The sequence below is a fragment of the Motacilla alba genome, chromosome 3 (assembly GCF_015832195.1).
Source record: "Motacilla alba alba isolate MOTALB_02 chromosome 3, Motacilla_alba_V1.0_pri, whole genome shotgun sequence".
NCBI lineage: Eukaryota > Metazoa > Chordata > Aves > Passeriformes > Motacillidae > Motacilla > Motacilla alba.
Window position 1 is genome coordinate 97,044,380 of NC_052018.1, and position 24,472 is coordinate 97,068,851.

A 24,472-nucleotide genomic window follows, 5' to 3' on the forward strand; every position below is an offset into this window, starting at 1 on the left:
AGAGACAGAAAAGCCTTTCTCTTCTCTCAGCATTTGCTGTTCAATCTATCACTCATTTTCCTTGAAGGCTCTGGAGTAACTGGCAATTTCCAAAATATAAGGCCCTCAGTCATTCAGGAACTTTTAATGTAATAATCCAAGAGGGTGGGAGAAGCAGCACTATATTCCATAGTATGGAATGAGCAAGGAAGCCCTTACACCTCCAACACAGAGGGCATACCAACTGAGTACCCTGTGGAACAGCACTCCTCAAAACATTAGAGAAAGTACTCCAAGTAGATGTTGGCACACTTCAGCCAAGCCAAGCATGCTGCTCATGTTGCTGAACAACATTCAAGCTAGTTTTATACTATTTAACAAAGAATTTCAATGGAGGAGAAAAAAAGGTGGAATCAATTGAGGAGAAAAAGGGGTGGAAGTTTTAGCAGTTTTAGCCCATCTCCTTCTCGCCACCTGGGCTTTTATTAAAATCTCATAGAAATGAAAAATTAAATGAGAAAATGGTCTCTGGGATGCAGTGGAAAAAAGTAGGCTCAGACCAGCTCTGAGTTACCTGTTGTTTAGCCCCTTTAATGCAGAATTCCCAGAAGGAGGACAAGGCTTTAATGCAACCGGCAATAGGTGATACAAACCAGTGCTTTAAATTACTTCAAAAACACCAGACCATCTCTGAAATTGTTTCAACCATAGTCTACATTTTCAAACAAGACTTTATTTAAAGTGAGCAGGTACAAATTAGTAGTCGTTCCAGTCAAGAATAAATGTCCAGCTCTGGTATGTTTTCTCCTCTGTATTTTTATCATTATTTCAATTCCCACAGCCCCAGTAAAAGAAAATTAACTGCTGAGGAGCCAGAGATTTAAAGCTATTTCTTCCAGTTCACGTTGCTTTGCAGAAATCACTGCCATGTGAATGCTAAAAACAGTAAAATTTATATTCTACTTTTGTTCTCTTAGTGTGTCATGGTGAATCATAGGACTTATAGAGACTAATTTCCTGTCCATCTCCTGTGGATTCCCTGATGGTATAACATTACAGTTCAACTCATGATGCAACCCCTCGATCATTAGGGAAACTAATTTCATCCAATGTAGTGTTCAGATTTGTAATTTCATAAAATAAAGCAACTCAGTAGTGGATTTTCATTAAAAATGTCTAATATTGGGGGTGGAGGGATGCAGAGGAAGGAGAAGAGCAAGACAAAGTGTGGTCGACACAAGCTTCAATTTCTTAAGAAACCAGACAAAAATTGCCGTAGGGCAAAAAGCAGCAATCAGAAATACTCCAGCCAATCGGTAGATGGAGCCACTAACAGCAAATATAGAACTGTAGAATTAGTTAGGTTGTAAAAGACGTTTAAGATCATTGAGTCCAATTGTTAGCTCTGCCAAGTGCACCACTGAACCTTGTCCCCAAATGCCTCATCCAAACATGTTAGTCCCTCCAGGCACAGTGACTCATATGTACCAGGAAGGAACTTTCAATCCTAGGAGCCATTAGTGAGCTGTAAGCCACATGTGAAAGCCTCTCCATCCCCATTTGAGCTGCACAGACCACTTCCCCTCCCATACAACACTCCAGCCTTGCAGAACCCACTGCAAGTACTTCTATGTGAAAGGAACTCCTCTTTGCTTTTGCTGATTTTCTTTAATCCAAACTGGCACCTGAAGAGCAGCAGCCAGCGAGTGCTCTGTGGTCCAGAAGGAGATCAGAGAGGTCCAAGGAAGCTCACACACCACTGAACCTCACTGATAAGGCACTTCAGCCAACATCTCTCATGATTCTGACTTGAGCCTTTGTTACATGCAGCCTCATGAGAATTTCTGCTTGCCACAAATTCGGGAGCTTACATTTCTTTGCAAGCACAATCATTAGGACTGCTCACCCAAACTATAACATCTTAACAGTTCTCATAAATAAAGATAATACTACCTTAACACAGCAACCATTCCCTACTTCAAAGATGACTCCAAACTCTATCAAAATAAGCAAGTACACCATAACATTTCTAAAGACAGAACCAAATCTCACTTCACCATTACATAACATGGCTAATCTCATGCTTTTGAAACAAAAGTTAACCTACCGTGTGCCACAAGCTAGAACCCAGCTCTCTCTGAACAAGATGACAATTTACTATTAGGCCAATGGACAGGATCCGAATACCCAATCACAACACAACAGTTTCTTGCAGTGGGTCAGAGCACTCAGTGCTGTCTCAGTCCGCTCTAGCTGGCAATAAATTGGAATTAGTAAAATTAAAACTCTACTAGAATACTAAAGATCCATCTCCCCCTCCCCAAAAGTGCTTCATTCTCAGGGGAATAATATGAGCATTTATGGAAGTCAATGCCTCAGGGTTTTGTTAATGTGCTAATGAGCTAGAGACGTCTACCTTCAGATCACAAGCATGAATTATATTCAGCTCAAAGGTAAAAATACTGTTTCTAGCAGAAATTTTATATCAAGTTCTACTTCCAGCCCCTCCACCACAATTTCATCTTTATGCTTTCTATGAAGTTTTATTTTTCAAGTCACACAGGGTTTTGAGCTCAGCAGAACATTCTACCAAGGACCACCAATCAGAGCAAGATTCAAAATCATTTTAATACAGATCTTCGACATATACAGATTATCAAACTTTTTAAAAAAAGGAAAAAGAAAACGAATTTTTTCAAAAGTAAGCTCTAAAACTCAAATTGACAGAAATGTCCAAAACAGTATGGTTTTTCAGCAAAGTGCTACAGAAAGCAAAATCTGAAAAAAACATCAGCTGCTTTAGATCCCTTTAACACTACAGAGTCCATTGTGGCCACATTATAGTATTTAAATGATCCAGTATTACTTACAGCAAACAGTTATTTCTAAAACTGTATCTCAGTTATAAGTCATAAAAATATGAAAAAATTACTTTCAGAAAAAAATAACAGGGAGTAAGGTTTTGCATTCCAGTATTTGCAAAGTCACACAGTGCTTGTAACCCTTTTTCTTGCTAATTTAAAATCACGGTGTAATGCCCTTATGGTTGCTCCTTGTCACAGCAGAGGTTTATGTCTTCCACAGGAGGGAGCTTTTCTCTTGCTAAGATGACACTCTGTCGCAGCTCTCAATTTAGAAATGTGTAGGAGCTCTAAACATGCTGGAGTGCCCCACGCCTGACAGCTTCCACACAGGATTACCAAAGAAGATTCAAAAATTGAAAAAACAACAACAACAACAAAAGCTAAACCCTTCTTGCACCCTTGTTCATGTCACACTATTATTATCCCCTAATGCAATTACTTACATAATGGAAAAACCTGAGCACATCAAGTCCAACACCATTCATGCCCAGATGTATCTGATGTATATAAATGTCACTTATGTGACTAAAGGTATGAGCTACCCAGATAGTAGTATAAGAGAAACAATAAAACACAATAATACAGAGAACTTAACATCTGGCTTAATGACTGAAAATAATATTTGAATATTTGAAAGTATATCTTATATAACACAAAAAGAAGGCATCCTCTCTTTGGTCAACTATTTATGAAGCCAGTAAGTGATAGTCAGCTTTTACCAGGGTCAACCTTAATGGCTACTTTTTCCACAAAAACAGCTCTGAGCTGCAATTTCCATCAATGTGCTATCATCACATTTCCCAGCTGCTACTTCCACATCAGTTTCCTAAGCAAAAAAAAATCACAAAATGCAGAGGTAAGAGTGATGCTTAAACTATCCAGTTTTAGAGAGGAGAGAATTTCATATTCCCTGCTAAGTTTAGTCAAATGGGTAAATCCTCCTCCAGATGTGTATAGCTAACTCCTATCATTGACAGTGGGAATAACACATGTACACAAATGGGACAAGGAGTCCTTGAGGCCTCTTGTAGTATCAAACTTCAAAATATATGGGGAAACATATATGATAATTAATAATCCTGGGCATCATTTTCCGTGTTGAAGAGTGTATTATTGGTTTGCACACTCAGAGAACTAGAAACACCCTACCCACCCCGTTTCCAGGTTTGCAGGAACTTCAAGAAACCATTCTGCCCTGAATAAGCAATTGCTATATATACACAGATCTATACACACAGATCTAATCCCAGATCAAAGCCCTGTGGAGCAAAATGAGGTAGAAAGGATTAGACAAAATATAACTTCTGCTCCAAAGGCCTTCCATGCTGCTCAGAACTCCCTCCTACTATTAAAGTCATAAGTGAAAAGCAATATTGCAAATCTTCCTTGTCTTCAAATACTTGCTACTATTTCAAAGCTAACTATGATATAACCATGCAGGCTGTGTTTTGGCTTACACATAATCAACAACTAGCAAAAACAGATTCAGCTGCAAGCAGTGGTCAGCTCCACAGAAGGCTAAATGTCAAGTCAGAAAAGCCAGCTCTGACTAATAACTTTGTAATGTTAAATTTTCATTAATAAAAGCCTTATCTAAAATATCTGCAATCTACAGACAACATCAGGTCACACTCTATGCTCAAGGTAATTTTTCAGAACAAAACTGTTCCTATTCACCAGTAATTAACCCTGCAAAATTATCACGCTATATGGTAAATGTAAATCTAAAAACCAAACCAAACCAAACAAACAAAAACAACATCAACAACAACAACAACCAAAAAAAAAAAAAAAAAACAAACCAAAAACCCCCCCAGAGAACCCAATACTGGCCAGATAGCATAGTTTGAAAAGAGTCTGCAAGGCAACCAGAATCTTGTTTGTTTAACATTAATAAGTCCCAGAGGGAAAAGGGACAGCTGTGTACAATGAAATGTCTGAAGAGTCTTTTCAAAGGTCTGGGTGAATACAGATAAAGCTTGGACATAGAAAACAGATTAAAAAGCACCCTCAGTGATACATTTTGAAAGGTAGCCAACATGATCTTGAAAAATCTCCTTAGGTCCAGTAAAAATCTTTACTGAGGGACACTCTGTATCACCACTCACTTGACCTACTGGGACTACAAAGACTTAAAGTGAACTTGACATTAAGTTTCAAAGTAGGACTTGTAGTCACTTAATGGCAATAATTACATTTATTCTATGACTTCTGTTCTATTTCCTTAAGCAGGGGTTTTGATTGTTTGGGGGGTTTTTATTTATTCGTGCCTTTGAAAAGAAATTATGAAGTTTTTAAAGATTCTGAAAACAGTAATTTTCTTACAACTTGAAACTGCAACTGAGAAACACAAAATGCTAGAGTCTACTCTAAGATAAAAAGGTGAAGGACAGAGTATAAGGTAGCTAATTAGACTTGTCTGGGAAACAAGAATTACTTGGTTTCACTTAAATTCCATTATTATAAACTGATCCACAATGTTTTAACCAAAACTAGATACCCAGATATATAGTTTGAATTTCAGAGTTGCTAAGCATCTACCTGCTTTACTTGACTTGAAAGAAAAAAGAACATTAGAAGCTGTAAGAAACAGAAAAAAATTGGAGCATTCTGAAAAAGGAAAATTGTCTCTTGCTATTTAAAGCATTACCTGATACTAAAGCATTACCTGATACTCTTCAAAAATTACTTTTCAAATAAAGACTGGAAAAACACATTCCAACTACAACCTTAACCAAAAAAATTCTTCATTTTCAAGGAGATCTAATGAAAATGAAATGTATATACACACAAAGAGTCAACTGGAATTTTGGGATGCTTAATTTGGTTGATCTAGAAAGCAGAAATTTTGTGACAAAATTTTTTTCTGCAAAAACTTGTTTTGATTTAAAGAGCTCTGTAAGTATTATTTCATAACTAAGACTGTATATGACTAAGTAAATTATATAAACTACTTACCTCTATCATACCTGTAAAGTTACTATGGCTCATAGACATAAGTGATATACATCAAGTGTGATTTTTTTTTCCCTTCAAAGTATTACTTTCTAACAAGATGAAGGGTTAAAATAATCATTTGGCTCTCTAAGATTTTATTTGCCTCAACCCTTTCTTATTCCAAATTAGTGAAAATAAACTGTAGGGTACAATCCTTCCTAAACTACATATCTACTTAAACCTGAACATTAATGGGTCCCAGGTCTTTTCTCCCAGTATGGTTCCTTTTTGTGCTACTCTTGCATAGGAGGCATACCAGGATTTTGACTGGAGAGTTGAACCACAGTCTACAGAGGACATGAGTACATGGCAAATCAAATACAAGATGCAAGCACAGAAAAACAGAATGGTTATGAGGACTCTTCTGCTTCAGTTAGATTTCTGTTTGAAGGTGAAACCTGAACTTGGGCAACTACAGCACCTCCACCTCAGAAGCAAAATAAACACATTGTTTTGGAAGCTCACTTCCATGGAAAATGAAATACTTATATAATCCCTGGATATTATTCAGCTTTACTGAATTCATGAAATAATTTAAAAAGTTTTACAATCCAAAATGGCTTTCCTTAAGGTATTTGGCCTGTCTGGTAAAAGAGATTTATCACAGTCTATGTGATGCACTTCCATTTCTGAGTAGTTTTATCTGTGAAATAGGAATGGACACAAAAATATTCAGACTTTCAATACTTAGAGTACAGCAAATAAGAGCAGTAGACTGCAAAACTGCCTGCATCTTGGGAGTTTGTGAGAAAAGCTAAGCCTAGAAAAGGGAGTGTATGTGGGAAAGTGTTTTAACATTTTTTATTTCTCATCATCCTACTCTGATTCAATTGCTAATAAATTAAATTGGTTTCCCCAAGCCGAGTCTTTGTCCCTACAGCAGTAATTGGTGAGTGATCTCCTTCTGTCCTTATTGCAACCCAGAAGCCTCTGGTTATATTTTTCTCTCCTCTATCCAGCTGAGGAGGGCTGTAAATAGAGTTTTGGTGGGCATCTGGCGTTCAGCCAGAGTAAATCCATCACAATAAGAATAAGAATTATTTCAATTAGTTTTCATCATGACTATAAAGAGAAATAATACTAAAACAAAAAGAGATCAGCAAAATTTGACAGTAGAAAAAAGAACTGACTCCAGCTATGAGAAAAAGGTTTCGGACCCCACCCAGGTTCACTGAGATTTGAGAGCACACAAGCCATACTGAGTCAGGCCAAAACTCAATTACATCTCCAATTCTAATAGTGTTCTGTGAACTTTTGCATGTGTATTTGCAATAACTCACAAAGCTACTATGATCATATCCCCAAATACCAGCTTCAAAATCAACTTTTGAGAAAAGAAAAAAAAAGTTTAAAATACCAGAAATAAAGAAATTTGGTTTCCTGCACACTAATATTCTGTATTTGATTGACTAGTCTTTAAAAAGTTGAGAATTCCAGCTGAAGCCTTTATACAAGTGGGACAATAAGGTGTTGGTTCTCCATGGATTTTTGGTGTTTAAGAAAAGATATAAACCAATCTCTTTCCTCATGTAAGAATAATACAAAAATCTTTCTCCTCTGCTCTGTGGTCTGTTTTCACACAGAAAACATAGTATTTTGGAGAATTTTGCTTGTCAAATGCAGCTGATCATCACTGCATATACCTCATTACATAGAGATAGCTAAAAAAGGCTTGTCAAAATGTCAGTGGCAGTAACAGCCCTTCCCTGCCCATGGTTTTTGGGTTGGGGGCTTTTTAAGCTCAAAGAGTTACTGGCATTCACACCAGCAAAAATGCATCTATCTACACAATTTTAAAACAAAAAAGGGGGATATAGGTGTGAGAGTCTTATCCTGAACAGCTAAGCCATAATGAAAGCTCCATTGCAGTTCATTTGTAGTATACTTTAAGTCTCATCTGGGAGGACCACATTTAGCCTTTAGCCAGGTCCTCAAGAATTCCAACAGCATTCTTTTCATGAGCAGTGCCAGAAATTTAATGTGCATGGCGTTTTTAGGAGGCTCCTCAGTCTGGCTAATAGATGAAAAATTCGCACCATTCCAATACCACATATGGAGAGCAGCAGACTCCAGTTTTCTTACATCTATGTTCTTTTTAAACAGTACTCAGAACATGCACAAGTTGTTTTTATTAGAGCTGCACTCAAGAACACATCAGCTATAATGGAACAGTAAAATTTAAATGCTGCCAAAAATATTTGGCTTTGGTCTGCAGTCAATTTGAGCTTTTGCCCAACATTCACTTGCTGTCCAGTCCCATAGAGAGCTGCTCCTCAAATAGTCTTAAGTTTATTTTGTTTTTACTGCAACTCTTCACTATGCAGCTGCGCAGTAGTAAACATGACCTCAACATTGAGTGGAAGTTTGGCAACAACTTGATTGTAAATGTAATCTACAACAGCGATGGAAGTTAGCCAAGCCAAAAGCAGAGTTACAGCTCTTAAAAACTCAGGCTATAAATGGCTATACAATATCACACTTCACACTGCAGTTTGCAAGTGTGCTCAACTCCTGTACTGTGCTACACCTGCAAATCATTTCTCTGTTTGCAAATACTGCAGAATTAATGCTGATGCCCCAGTATCTGATTGTCTCCAAATCAGGTAACAGTAAATGAAGAGTAATAAATCAGTAGTATTGTTTGAAACATGCATTGTTAAACAAGTGGGATCAGGACCTTGGATGGTGATGATCTAAAGTGCACTGGAAAAATACAATGGCAGTGTAATTTTTAAGGCTCAAAATGATGGCCTGGTTAATGTAACAAATAAAAATTAAAAGCCTTCATCCTTCATCAAGTTTTTAGGAAAAATGTTTTGAAGTCTTTCTGAGTTTTAAAGTCTGAGTTTCTGAAGCTTTGTAGTTATAAAACAGATTGCCATGTTTTATAAGATGGAGGGAACATCAGAAGCATGAATACATCTGAGATTTACTTACAAACAGGCTACAGAAATAGCTAGTACTACCCTTGCTGCTGTTAAAATGAAAGCTGAAGTAAAAAGATGAGGTTTCTCTGACAGCAATTGTCAAGGTACATATAAAAAGAAGATGAAAATAAAGAGATGCAATTAAGTTAATTGCAACAGAATCTATGAAGTGAACATTCTGATGAAATTCTGTGACCAGCTGTCAGAGGTCAGCATGCGGAAGAGACATCAAAAGTCAATCCTGACAGCATGTTCCATTTTCAAAACAGCACCAAGTAGATACTTGGCTTGGGGATATACTTCCAAAGTCACAGAACGCACTTCAAATTAATAACGGTTAGATCATTTCCTCACTTAAACTGGCTTAACTCCCAACTCAACAATTTTAGATACAGCATAGTCAGGCCCTAAACAAGTGGCTTCCAGAGCAGCTTTGTAATCAGCTTAATTTGCAGCTGTCTCTCCATACTTATCACAATCACATGTTCCTGAGTCTCCCCAGTGCCTCACTAGCGGCCATACAATCACATGCTTGAGCAGATCAGAAAGATGATTTGGTGCACACTAATTTTCAGGAAGGTTAATTTTCAGACACATTAACTCCCAGGTTTCTGCCATGCTTGCAGCCCTGGGAATATAAATAATGGCACAAGGTCAAAAAGGTGTAGCAGGGATTAGCTGTGCCTCAACGAAATGTGAAACTCTATTTTCATACAGAAGTTCAGGCCTTGGCTCACTACAGCATTTGCAACCCTACTCAGCAAAGCACACTAACTTGAAGCCTCAGTTACTATGGTGATAAGCATGGAAGAAATGTTTATACATAATTAGTTAAATTATTCCTTCAAGAAAGCAGTCGTCCTTCTCACAGGCAGCTACTCAAATTTTTAAAATTAAATAGATATAAAAACAAGTTAAAATTTCAAAGCTTAGGAATCACTAATATTCATCCACAAGCTAATGATAATTTAAATCTATAGCAGGAATTAAAAAAAAAATTTAGTCTATGAGAAACTCATCTCTTTGATAACTACACGGTAAATGCTCTACAAAATAAGCAAATGCTTGGTTTTAAACATTTTAGGGTTTTGCTTAAGAAAAACAGCAATGAATAATAAAATTATCTTCTTGTTTAACAAAACCTTAAAAATACTTACTGAATGAAAAACTAGTGTATGAGTCCTTTTCATCCATGCAATCACTAAATTAAGTCAATCCTACTTGTAAAATATAAGCAGTATTTTCTAACCCTAAGCTTACTGCAAAAGCCATATGCTGATATAAACAAGTTCATTTAGTCAAAATGCTTAGTCCACAAAATCATGAGTAGCTTACTTCCTTTTTCAAAAGGCTATGAATCAGCAATTACTGTAGAACCATCTGCCACAAAGATGAATATTCTGCTCATGGTTTTGGAGAACCCTTTGCCAAAATATTTATGTGTAACTTGAAGGGGTTTTTTGATTAAGAAAATACAGTCCTAAAATGTGAGCACTAATCATATTACTTAGGATATAAAATGGCCTTAAATTAAAGGAATACTAAGTTCAGAGTAGACAAGATGATTTCCTAGGATCAATAACCATAAAAAATAACAACAAAACTTAACCAAACACTGAGTTCTTCCCTGAAGAAAAACAAATAATTGACAAAACGCAGAAGAAACATTGTCAGCTGGTGAGCTGTCTGTTTCTTCCCACTATGATACCATCTGTTGCCAGCTCTTTCCTATCCACACGCACTACACTCCTCTCTCAGCCTGACCCAGATCCAACCCTGGTCCCAAGTGTGATAATGAAATCAAGCTTTATTCACCCAATGGGCATCAATGACTGACCGGTGGTTAGAGATGGGGTTTTGGTGACAGTAGGCAACTAAAGAGGCTTCTAGTCCCAGTCACCTAATACAGCTCTTTTCTTTTACAGAAATTTTTACTCATTTTCCAGTCTGCCAACATAACTGCATGTGTATTCTCTCCCCAGTCCAACTGCTTGATAACTTAACTTTAGAAAAACTTCAGCTACATGAACTGTTCAAGCTAAGAGGGATAATATTTTAAGAACGGAATTAGGAAGCAGACAGGTACAGGTTCATACAAGCAGATCATATGTGGGAAACTCCGAGTAAGGAGGGCAAAACCAGTGGTACATTCCTTTTTCCTGCAGCATGGCAGGAGCCAATGCACTTGCTATCTACCCACACACTACAACCTTCTGGTAAGGAACAGTGAGTTCCCAACCCTAATAAACTCATAGAATAGCATTTAGTTATCCTTTACATGTAGGCTGTAAGTTCCTCCAAGGCAAAGAGCTTCTTCAGTGCCCTGCACTTGTTGACACACAAGATATAAAGGGAAGATGTACAGCTGATCATGAAGAAGCAGAATATAATTTTGACTTGCTCTAAGAATAGGCCCAATGCCTTCCTCCAGTTTGCATGCAAATGTATTACTGAAGACAATGCAGGTATTTGAGGGAAGAAACTCAGCTTAGAATCTGATTATCACCTCAGAAACTGCCCAAATTTTAAAATATCTTCTCAAACACCAAGGTTTACAGCTTTAGCATCAAGAGAGTTTTAGGTGATAAATAGTTACGTATTTATATAAGGTATTTTTGTTTCAATTGAGTGTTTAGCTGCAGGAAGCAGTGTGTTATTGCAAAAGGCAGTAACTAGATAATTAAGTCAAACTTTATCATTAAACCTTATATAATTAAAAAGAAGTGTTACCATTAATTCACAAAACATTCATTTACAAGATAATCCATAGCAAGGAACCAGACATCTCCAAATACAGACACTAGAGCTGTTGGTTGTGCTAAGAGCCAGATAAATTGACTATTATGCAGCAGAGCAATTTCAAAGTGGGGGTTGTTTTATCGATACCTTTAATATTTTGAGTTGTTTCCAACTTCTATGACACACAGCCTTAAGGATCCTGTTTTCATTTAAACATGAAACAGTAAAGACAGTAAAGAGTTTAGTTGAATACCTTTACTGGAACCACTTTCAATTTAGGCTGTAGCACAAAAAAAAAAAAAAAGTAAAAAAAGGCAAAGAAGGAGCAGCTTTTAAGATTTGTCTTGCTTTTAATACCTGAAATTTCATTAGTGTCATTAGTGAGCTGTCTGTGTATCTCTTCTATGCAGATACAGAAGTTTGACTAACACTGAAGACATTGCATTTTGAAACTTTTATAAGTCATTAAGAATCCTTTTGTTCTTTCCATTTTTCCTCTACAAAAAAGTATTTTGGCTGGACATATCAAGCAAGGTTGAATTTACTATATTTTAATATTATGTACTTTTCAGTAAGTTAAATATGGATTATACTATGTAAATAACAATGCACATATAAATACACTACACATATGTATGAGAATTTCTGAATCCTCCACCACTTGCATTTCAAAAAGGAGATTTCAAAAGAGGGCCTCAAGTCTACACATCCATCTGAGATACCTACTTTGTAAGGTCACATAGAAAATAAATTACAAATCTGTTGTTAAAAATCCTCTATTTCAGCTCACTGGTGTAAACTGAATATTAGTGGAGGTGTTCCCAAAATGACATCCAGAAGAGCATATGCACTAGAACACTTGTCTTAGACATCAGGATTACCACTCACCAACCTCACTGATGCTTAACTAATGGATTTGTTCATAGTTGTAGCAAAAAATCACTGTGGTCATGACCAAGATTTTGCATCCCAAGTTCCACAAGAAACTTAATACTCAAGTGCTTAGTGATCCCATAAACCAGGAAAGAAATAACAGGGCAGAAGATAAAAATGTCTGGACCTGTTCTCTGGTCTTCATCACAACAGCAGCAGGCCAGAGCACTTTACTACAGTTGAGGACACATTTGATCAAGGTGTGATTCATGAACAAGACCACACACTGTCACCCTGATTTTCTAAGACTTTGCTAAGCCTTCTGATGTTTGCATTCTTGTAACGAACTTTCTCACACACAGTCCTGTAAACAACTTATGTTTTGCATTCTTTCATGGAGGAGGAGAGAATTGATGGACTCTTGGTCTGTCCAGTGTCATTGGAGAGGTGGCACTGTCACCCTCCAATCCACTGTCACTTTTGGAAAACTATAAATGTTGGAATCAGAAAATAAAGGTCCCTCTTTTTGTTCACCTGGAGAGCAGCAGTGTCCGTGTCGTCTTTTCGTGTCGAATTACGACAACACACCACCTGGGGACAATTAAGGTTGCTGTGGAGCCTACACATTAGCTCTGAGGGACTGAGCAAGAGGGGCTGCCCACAGTGACAGCTTTTCACTGGTGTCCTCAGGGATACAGCATGCTTCCAGCTCAGCCTCACTGCTCAGTGAAACTAGACTCATTCCTAGTGAAATTCCTGGGAAACTGTTTTTATATCTTAACTGGAAGTTATCTGCAGAGTCACCCCAATCCAAACTCTCTCAAAATAGAAATATCCCAAAACTGTCAATAGATACACAGGAGAAGCCTCAAAGCTGGCTACTCATGAATGTAGATCTTGAGAAAATACTTAAACTGGCTACTATGATGCCGAGAACTGAGTACTTTAAGCTTTCATCATATCCTACAACATACATCTACACATATATGCATTCAGTCAGGATGAACACCCACATGTTCAGAATAAGATAAACAACCATCATCACTAACAAATTAACCATTTGAGGAGTAAAATGTGTGCTGTCTGTTACTGAAATACCAATAAGCCAAAGGATTTATACTGAGAGGCTAGTTCTTAATGATTATGCAAACTAGATACATAATTGAACACAGTAAAAACAAGATATACTCTTAAAAGGGGAGTCCTGACTTCCTCAATGATGGATGTTTTTGTTTTGTTTTTAAAACACTGCTTACTCCACACAGCCATTTCAAAGGCTCTTACCTCCCAGAGTTTGCAACAGCTTTAGGGTATACCCAAAGGTTTTTGAGTGTTGAAAACCAGGTTACACTGAAATTTATTTCTCTGTAGAATTAATCTAAAGCATGCTCTATTTATTGCACTCAGAACAGCAGTGCTTAAAGCTAACAGCCCACACAAGAAGGGCTGCAGGTTGTTCAACATTAAATGCAGATCTTCATTTACATGTGTCAGAAAAAGTGGAATCCTTCATACACACCAGAGAAATTCTCTCACAGTACCAGATGTGGGCATATCTGGTGTGCCACCCATATAGACTGACCTGGTCAGGAGAGGCAGATTGGGTTTCCCCACCAAGAGGATTACAGATTACTCCTTCACCCTAACATCATCCCTTCTCTCTTCCCTGACCTTAGGCTAAATCCAGTGCTAACTGCTGCTGCATTTGATCAGCAAAAGACTGGGTATGTATTCCCTGGTATTCAGGCATTAATTAGTCCCTTCCATCCCAGAGTATGATTACAGGATGCAGACACAGAGAATGAAAGCTTTCAGCTGCCTGCTCCTGAGGTCTTGGTTTAACTACTGCTAGAGCTGGAGAGGTCATATCCAGCAGCACAAGAGAGTATTGATAACCTGTGTTTATTCTTTGCTACAGATGTCAGAATCAGAAAGTAGCATGTTGCCTCACAGTGCCATGACGGTGTTGCTCAGAATGGTTTCTATTTGCAAGAAGGACATAGCATAAACATTTCCCAGACACATCCTACACTTTTAGCTCTGGGGAGGTAGCAAAATACTCCTGTGAGCACAAGTCAGCGAGAAAACTGCAAATTATGTTGACCAAAAAGCCACTACAGTGCTGTTTCTTCTAGTCCAAAATTAGTGTGAGCTATAACAGGAAAAATACACTGACTGCAATTCTACTGAAGTTTGTCAGAACAGCAGTAGTGCCTCATCCACAGGCTGTGCTTACCCTGGGAACACTGCATCCCAGGGGTCCAAGCAGAACTTCAGTAAATATTTTCACTTCAGTAAATATTTTCAGTTCTAACCCATAGACCCTAATAACATGCTTATTACAACATTGAACAAGTATCCAATACTGAGATTTACATGCAGTAAATCTCATGAGACAAAGGTCTCATGGCATTGTGAGGTCCAAGTGCATACCTTACTTTCCTGGGCATTAACTCTCCTCTGCAAATTTACCAGCTGTTCCTAAATCTGCAGAAGGAGTCATATGACAACTTCAACTGAATGGGAAAAGACAAACCTGAAATTCTTTAAAAGATAATACAATTTTTTTTTCAACACAGTCTCATCTCATTAGTACTATCCTGATAACTAAATCTGCACTTTTTTTTTTCTGACATTGTTCTCGTAAGCCTCTTTTAAGTTATTTATGCATAAACACATGATCCAAGGTCATGAAACATCCAAAATGTTCCTTTACATTCCCCACCAGCTGAAAAGCATTAGAATCATTACTGGTTTTATTGTTCCTGCCACAGACAAGGCTTACAGAGGTGGTTTTTTTGAAACTAGATTTCATATTGAGGACAGCCTGGAGTATCTCTTCTTGTATAATACATGCTGCTAGGGACACTAGGGACACTAGATTTAAGGGTATTATCATCCAGTGGAAAATTGTTTGGGCTTCAGCAAAATTCCAGTGGTGGTACTTTACAGTACAGAATCTGAAATTGTTTTCAGCCTGCAAAATAAAATGCACAATTTTCAGAGAGCAGTATTCTTCCCTATTGACAGAGGAAATCAAAATAGCACTGTATGACTAAGACACCCAAAAATTCATGGTATTTACTTAGGAACCTCACTGTCATTATGCATACATTTTGTCTGCAGGGAGACAGAATCGGGGGAATTTTGATAGGAAAATAAGAGAAAATGTCTTTACTCTGACTTTTGAAATCTCCTCCGGAAACATTGCAGGTCCTTTCAGGAAAGGAAAATTTCTATTTCTTTCTTGTGGGAGAGTTCAGAAACAGCAGGATGGATCAGAAGCTGATATTAAATCTACTGAATTTATAAATCAATTCCACACCAGAAACTTGATGGTACTTTGCCAAATAAGTAGGAGGCAGCAGCACCATGACTGAACACTGTTCCAGGGTAACAAGCTGCACACCATCCCTGGCAAGTGCCCCTTTTAATTAGACATTCCTCTGTGAGATGAAGGCCCAAAGACTTAAATCACTCAAAATCTGCAGATTAACAGAGATTAACAGCAAGTCCCGCCAATTTTTAATTCCTGTAATAGATTCTTGAACTTCAGTGCAAAGCAAGAGCTCCCAGTAGCTTTCGTGACACACACACACTGCAAAAATGTTGCAGTCTGTTACCCGCAGTCTATTACTTACCTCTAAGGAGAAAGAGGATGCCAGAAAGCTAAACCTATTTATGATTCCTTGGGTAACTATACCATGTTACAAGCGCAAAAAGCAAGCATAAAACCTAAGAAGTCTAAATGCTTGGGATTCAGGACTTGAACCTGCTTTATGTGAACAAAACACAGAATCCCCATCCAGCAGCTTGAGTGCAATTTCACTTTCTACTGAAATTTCCACATACCACTAAAGAGCTGAGGGGATTTTCTAGTGCTGTACTGCAGGTGCAAAATACTTGAATACTACCATTAAAAGAAAAAGGTGGTATCTAATGTTGCCCCAAACACTGACAGACATGCACAGTTGATAGGCTAGGTGCTTTGCACCTTGAGAAAAGAATATCACCTTCTGAATTCCCTGGGAAAGAAAAAAATCCCATTCTGTGGCAAACATATCTTATTGGCATAGGGGGTTATACTCCCTCAATGACACACAACACAGTCCTCAATCTGCATTCCCAAGAGTCTCCGCATGGAACAGCAGCCCTGAGCAGAGAATTCCATACACAAGTGACTCTCTTACTGTGGTCTCATTGCCTCAGGTAAAGGACTCTGAACATTTACATTAATATATGTGATCATGTTTTCCTTGAAAGCTCTAACATGCTACTTAATTCTTCATACTGCTGACAGCACTGCAAATGAAAACAGACTACATGAGCAAAAAGATTATAGCAGTACAAGCTGTAGAATAAATGCACAACTAAGCTAGATGTAACATATTATACATATCACACCACAGACAGCATTTGTTAATGCCATTGTTTTTGTCCTCCATGACAACAAAAAGAGGATAATAGAAACAGAACCTTGCACTAATTAACTCCCTACAACATACACTGATATGCTAAAAGGTACTCCACAGGCAAATATGCATGCTGATTAGTTTTAAAAGTGCCAGGTTACCAACAGGTATTCAAAATTTGTCCCCAACTCAAACTGTTAGAGGATCAGCAACAAAGCAGTTCCCTACTTTTCTCTTTGCTACAAGAAAGACAATGAAAAAGGACCTTTTGGCATAGTTTCAGTTCAGATTGTTGTTTTGCCATTAAATCATTGGTCTAGTTTATGGCCTGAGTCATCACCTTCAAAATTTGCACTGGCCCAAACCTGAACCAGTCAGCCAATACACGACCAGTGATAAAACAGTAATTCAAGAGATTGTTTCTGCAATATTGGAGTTACATACATTAATGGCTCTCTAACAATCTGTGCAGGCCAGTCTCTACAGCATTAGTCAGTTACTGCAGGAAGGTAAGAACTTCACAAGTCAGACTGATTCACATATATCTCTAGCAGAATTAAGCAAAATAAATAAGACTTTGCAAAGGTTGTAAACAAGCACATAAGTGAAAAAAAATAAAAAATCAAACACTACTCCAGCACTTGCTTCCATTTGTTGCAAGGTCTTTGAGCAGCCAGCCCATAACAGCTCCCCAAAGCAAATGTCTTCAGGAAAAAAGCAGCCAATTATACCAACCCCAGCTACAGCTGGATGCTATCAGGAATTCTTAAAAACTGTTAGGCAAACAAGAGCACTGCATGAAAGTATTACACTAAGAGCAGAGTCTCCAGAAAAATACAATCTCTTAGTCTCAATCTTTCTTGCAAATTGTTTCCTTATTGTTCTGCAGAGAATTATCTGGCAATGTGATTATTATAGGCACAAAGACAAAAAAAACCATTTTTATTCCCAGTTCATCCTAGCCAGAACTGGCAGTAAGTTTAGGAAATCAGAAAGCCACTCTTCATAATGCAGTTAAGAAAAAACCAAAAAGTTTATTGTAATGGTTATCAGTTTGTGGTTTCAAGTCCTTGGGGGCTGTTAATGACAAACAAGAGCTGAAAAGAAATAATCCCACTATCAGATCATTTAATTCACAGCACCTAGGGCAGCAAGATCCACAGATCAGAAGCATTAACAAGCACTGTTTCAGTAAATGCACATATGCAAGAGACAACCATATATCTGCACCCCTTCTAGCAATTTGAAATCCAGGATTCCACAGTGACACAAAATAAACCAATGGGTAACTAAAACTCTCCCCATGACCTACAGCTTCACAAGCTTCTGTGCCACAGCATTCTTCTGGTCTTTTATTAGATCAGTTTTTTCAGCCGTGCCTTACCGGATCTGAAAAGTATCATCTCCCTTTCCTCCCAAATCTTGGGACTTTATACATGCTTTCACAAATAGGTTAGAAAATAAGGGCAGGTTCCCTTCGACTTCGTTCACCTGAAAAGACAGATGTAGGAGTAAGAGAAATACGATGAGAGGCATATTATCCTTCCAACCATTTGTCAGTTCTAGTCAGTTTTGTGTCTTTAGATGTGCTTATTATTGGTTTATTACAATTGAAATGATGAATCAATATGCATTGGTTTTACAGATATTAAGAGTTCAGGACCTGCACTAATAGGGCAATTCAAACATGCTGAGGAAGGACAGTTTTAATTTCTATTTGAAAAGGCATCCTCTTTTGCTGATGAAGTGCACCCTCCCTTACCCACTGTAACTGAATGCACTTTCTCTCAAAGCCAGTTCATAAGTTGCTTTCCTTTCTTCCTTTTACACAACTACAGAATAATAAGAGTTTATTGATTTTTATAAAACACTACTATATCTGAACACACAAACATGTTTAAAAATACTCTATTTCAAGCTTTATTGCACTCAGTCCCAAGAGTTTACCTGCCTTGCTGGGAAAGCTGCTTACAGCCTGTTAAGGGTCAGGACAGAAGATTATTTAATTAGGTGGCAGCCCTAACCCTGTTAACAGAGAGGGGAATGCTGACAAATTGCATCCAGCAAGGTTTGCGAGTCAGGAATGTTTATATAGTGTGGTGCAAGGCAAGACAAAGAAGAATATGCTCAAGACATCAAAGACACATGCTATATTAAAAAATCCTCAAAACCTTGAGACAGACTATCACAAACAGCATTTTCAAAGAAACATGCTATGAAATGAGCTAGAGCCCAGACACATAAGCAGCAGCATGGAAATTGTTTTCCAGGCATTAGGTCAAGCACTGTGCAAGCCACATCACAATGGTTAACAACACTGAAGATCCCAAACAGATACAGAGTTTACATATTTACCTATCTGTAGCCTTATCAGTTTCCATCTACATGGAGACAGATGTTTTTTACAGTGAGGGTGGTAAAACCCTGGAGTAGGTGGCCCAGAGAGGTGGTGGATTGCCCACCCCTAGAAATATTCAAGGTCAGATTGGACCAGGCCCTAAACAACTGGATACAGTCAAAGATGTCCCTGCTTATGGTGGACATAGGTGGCCCCTTGGCTGGACTAAGTGGCCCCTAAAGGTCCCTTCCAATCCAAATGATTCCATGATGGTATGATCCTAGTTTGAATGGTTGTAATTATGCTGCAGCTGAGCTTTACTTCCAGCAAAAAATGACAAAGCAATGTCTGACTCTTACTCTAAAAAAGATATCATATATCAATATTTTCAAAAATATTAGTCAGAAATACAGGTAACATAATGCAAAGCATCAAATGCAAGTCATGGTTTTTTACAGACTCTTACCTACACACTAGGTAACACACCATCTTTCATTTTTAACTTCTTTTAGAAGTTAGATACAAAAGAAAAGCAACTTGGACACATTCAAACAAAATAAGGGAATTAAAAGTGCACTAGTTCTTTTTTGTACTGCATCTAGAGGTTCAAAACTATTAGCAGTGACGTAACTGCATCACGAGATTAAAACTGTATTTTCCTAAGTTCTTGGCTCTGTCTACTTGGAACTCAAAAAGGTAACAAATAAGGTATGTTCCTCATTTCTGTTTATTTTAGTCTCATTACATTATTTAATAAAAATTCTAGCTTCCTTCAATTTAATTTAGTTGATTATTTTACTCCAGATTTACATCTGCTAGATACAGCTGCAATGACAGAGATGCAAGGAACAAGACTATTTTACATCAGAATTCCTTTTCCTCTTGGAGATCTCAAATTATTATTTTTTCGCTAGAGGCCAGTCAGTTTTAATGCTAGCTTTTAGTGAAATCTAGGGAATATTTTATCCCTAGACATTCTATCAATTAGGGTTTTTTCCCCTTAAGAGAACAGACATCCTAACCATCCATATCTGTTAATAAAAACAGGCAGAAAATCCCTTCCCTGGACCAGACCATTTTCTGATGTATAACCTCCCACTGTGGCCAGGCCCAGGTTCTTACCAGCCTGTTTTGCTGATTTGTTATTAACTCAAATCTTACACTTATGTTTTAGTGCTTGTTTTGTTTTCTTCTGGTGCAAATCACCACCATTCAGTTTTACTCATCACCACCACTCATCACTTAGTTACTTCTGTCAGACTTTTCTGTGCAATCTCCCTGACCCACTCTTGGTTCTCCTGCTGAAGCTTCTCCCTTGCTGCGTATCAGTTTGGGAACAGATCATTCATCAGTCATGAACAGATTCTAAGAACTGCACATTTATTGTTCTGATTTGCTTCAGTCTTCTAGAACAGAATAACTTTTGATCTGTTATTGAACTCCACAGTCACCCTTCATTTATGTAGATCCCTGAGCAGACTTCCCTATGGGAGATTCCCATTCCTCTTAGCATTTGTGCATTTAATTTCAAGATTCCAGGTTTCTCCATGTACGCTAAAGGTAACCTTTGCTAATCTTAGATCAGCTCAGACACCTACTAATAGGGCAACAGTGATGAGGCAGTTCCTCTTCCAGAAGGAGCTGAAGGGAGAGGATATTACCATTTTAGACCATTTAGAAAGCTCATGCTCTCAGCTGTGGTCCTAAAAAATTAACCTGGTTTTAAAGCAACAATTTAGTCTTCCCTTCTCCTATGAATTAACTCATCATTCACCTTGAACTTGACAGAATTTGCATTTCCCTGGCAAAGTGTCTAGCTACTGAGAGCCAAGAAACAAATGCCTGAAAAACATCAACATGGTACCGAGTCTTCTCTTTGGCAATATCAACACAACTATACATCATTATTATTTTCTCATCACCACCTCATTTGTTACAGTGTTATGTGCTGTGTCATGGTGCTCCAAAATAAACCCATTTAGCAGAGAAAGGACAGAAAGGCAAAAACATCAAAGGAAATGAGGAACCACACCCTCTTTATTAACTATTTTATTTTACCCTTTACAGAGGTTTTTAAAGGTGTCATCTGGCCTACTTAAAACTTCACAATATATACAGATCACTCCCTGAGGGTCAGACTTACTTATGCAAGCAGTTGCACTGAGTTTGCACTCGGCTCAGTAATTTTATTTTGTAGACTATGCAGGGTACAAAGCTCGTATGAAACAAAGATACATGCATACACTTTTAAGGATTATCTGATCACTGCACAATTCCTTTAGTTTTGTATAATTAACTGTTAACAGTACTGAAACTGTACCATACTCTAAAAATCTGTTAAATATGGACTAGATGATCTCTAGAGGCGCCTTCCAAGACTAAATACTCTCTGATTCTTTACCAAACAGCTTCAAGCCTGGATAGCCTCTTGCAATACAACATCAAAACCCTGAGGAAAATAACAGCCAGAACACAGGGAGAGCAGCCACCTCTCAAAGGCATTCTTCCAAATGCCTCCTTGCCCAGAGCTTCCTCCCATGGATTTTTTTTTCCCTTTTGCAGAACACAGAAGTCACATGAGGAAGCTCAAGCAGGAAAGCTTATAAAAAATACATACATACACACACACACACATATATATATACATATATATGAATATATATAATAATTATGTATATAATAATTATATATATATATATATATATATATATAAGTTATAGCTGAAGGAGACCAGCCTAAGCAGAGGGTGTTTGGGAGAACAAGGACAACCAGCAGCTCTGGCAGTTTTCCTGAGGGAACCTTTCCCTGGGCAGAGGCCTGAAGGAGCAAAGATAACAATTATTAGCACCAGTAGCTGCAGCAGCAATAAACCTTGAATTTATTTAGGTATTTTTGTACTTACATCTGCTGCACAGGTCAGGAAATCTGCACCTTTGGAGTCCTTTTCAAGACATTTCAAGCCATTCAATGTGGTCCCACAGTCACATTTAACCAGGCCCAGCACTGAAAATGATCACACATTCATCTGTCAAATCATACAAGGGAAAAAAAAAAAAGTGGATGCCATCACCGTGATCAGTCCTGGCTTAGCAGCAAAAAGAAAATAAACAGCTCTGTTTTGTAGTTAACATTTAACACAAAAGGCCTACTAAAAGGGACCTTCAGGCAGCCCCAAAAATTGCCTTTTCCCCACATGCTTATGAGGAGCAGGTGAGGGACCTGGGGTAGATTAGCCTGGAGGAGGCTCAGGGGGGACCTCATTGCTCTCCCGAGTAACCGGAGCCCGGCCTCTTCTACCCTGCCTGCAGTAAGGGAACGTGAGAAAATAGCCTCAAACTGCGGCAGGGGACATTGGGATTAGACAGTAAGAAAAAAGATTTTTTTCAGTGGTCTGGTGGCTGGACATTGTAATGGCCTGCCGACAGAGGCGGTGGAGGCACCAACCCTAGAAGTGTTTAAGAGGCGCCTGGACTTGGTGCTGGGTAATGTAGTTTAGTGGTTTAGAGGTTTCGAGGTAAGAGTTACAGTAGCAACGCTGGGCTGACTCAATGATCTCAAAAATCACTTCCACCGCTGACAACCCCACAGTCACCCGACCGCCATTTTGCGCACCCAGCTCTCCACCCCGCCGATGATGTCACGATCTCGCCCCGCCCCCCGGCGCAGAGGAGTACCCGGATGTGAGAGCCCCACCTCCTCCGCTCCGCGCCAGCGCCGCTCGCGCCCCCTCCCTCCCTCGCTCGCTCCGTGCGGGGGTCAGCGGAGCCTTTGCCGCAGTGACGGGAGCGGGATCGGCAGCGGACTGGGAGTGGCAACGGCGGCGTCGACGACGCCAGATAACGCACAGCGAGGCCGGGGTCGGCGGATTCATCTGCGGGGGAGACGCCTGACGCCTACCCGCCGCCATGGTGAGGACCCTCCCTCGCTTTCACTCCCTAGCTCTTCCCCCCCTTCCCGCTTCCGCCCCGCTGGAATATTCCAGACCGGGCCGGGTCCCCTACCCCCGCGGCCCTACCACCGCTCCGCCTCGGCGTTGCCCTGCCTCTGACCCGGCTCCTCCCGCCCCCGGGTAGTCCACGTCCTCCCGCGGGCGAGCGCCTCTTTGGTCTTCCTTCCCGGCTCTCCTCGGCGGCGGGCGCATCCCCCGTTCTCCTCCGCCGCCCACGGAACCCCGCTAGCTCTCCGCCTTCTCCCTCCACCGGCTTGGCAGCGCTAGTCGGGCTCGGCCCTTCCCTTACCCAGCACCCTCTCACCTCACACCCCCCCTCTCCCCCCCCGACCCTTCTCGCGGTCTGGGGATTCTTGTCGCTCGTGCTGCGCCTCGTCTGTTCCACGGAGGCACTGTCGGCTCCCAGAGCCGTTTCCAAACGAACAAACGAAACTCCGGTGATTTCGGCGGCCCTGCTTGCGGGGGTTGTTTCGCGGCTCCGCGGGGTTCTCCCCCCGCCCCCGGTGCAGCAGCAGTAGCTCTGTGCTGTTCGTATGCGGACCGGAAAGCTGTAATGCGCGTAGCCCGATGGACGGGATAATGTGCACTGTAGCTGGGCTGGGGCGGAAAGCTGACACTTCACATACGATGGGTACTCGAGGTCTGAGGCTGCGGGAGTGCGATGTGTCCAGGTGTGTGTGTGTGTGCTAGAGTCGCTCTGTTTTTTCAATCATGACGGGTTTAAATTTCCTCTTTTCTGCTGTAAAATTAACCTGGAGATACAGTATGGAGTCGTGTAGTATTTTACGTCGACACTAGGGGTGTCTCCTGCTTTTCACCGCTGCCAAGAAATCAACGCCCTGTTTATTAAAAAACATTTATTTTAGCCTAAATTATCCAGTACCCTGGCTGCAGGAAGACCTGGCAATATTTTGGTTTTACCGCTGGAGAAATACAAGTAGTTTTGGGGTTTTTTTTTTTGTTTTTAACCCTTTCAGAGCGAGGCCAGCTGGTTATCAAATTGCACGTTAGGCCTCACAGGGCCTGGAAGTCAAAAATGGGTTTCCTTTTGTTTTTAAGCGGGCATTACAGTCTTTCTTTTAAAAAATAAAGTTGGGGCAGAAACTAATGTGCCATGCTCAGGCTGGTTTTGTGTGTACACTTTAATAGATATGCATTTGAAGAACTGATTTGAAGTGTATAAAGCTTTGGTTTTGGTTGGGAGCACATCAAGACTGGGGGGGAAGAGAAAAGTTCATATTTTGAGAACAAGGTATTAGTGAATTTGAGGCTTAAAAAATTATCACTTATGTCATGGTTGCCGTACTGGTAATTACTTTGAATGTATAGATCATCATGAACAGTGATCATTTTCCACACAACAGTTGTGCTCATGCTGCCAGTATTTGGATCTT

At 39.4% G+C, this 24,472-nt stretch overlaps 1 protein-coding gene and 1 long non-coding RNA gene across 2 annotated transcripts in view; one reads left to right on the plus strand and one right to left on the minus strand.

The window, feature by feature from the left end:
• Positions 1–21,138: 21,138 nt before the first annotated feature.
• On the minus strand, positions 21,139–23,314 carry LOC119699312. Its single transcript, XR_005256391.1, has 3 exons — positions 23,179–23,314; positions 22,032–22,132; positions 21,139–21,946 (listed from the first exon to the last, which is right to left on the minus strand). It is a non-coding gene; the product is annotated as an uncharacterized LOC119699312 (long non-coding RNA).
• The window catches only part of PPP3R1 (protein phosphatase 3 regulatory subunit B, alpha), a 39,055-nt gene continuing 37,487 nt past the window's right edge, over positions 22,905–24,472 (plus strand). Inside the window, exon 1 of the mRNA XM_038132597.1 lies at positions 22,905–23,037. Coding sequence (XP_037988525.1) covers positions 23,035–23,037 — 3 coding nt within the window. The 5' untranslated portion in view covers positions 22,905–23,034. The remainder of the gene's footprint in view (positions 23,038–24,472) is intronic.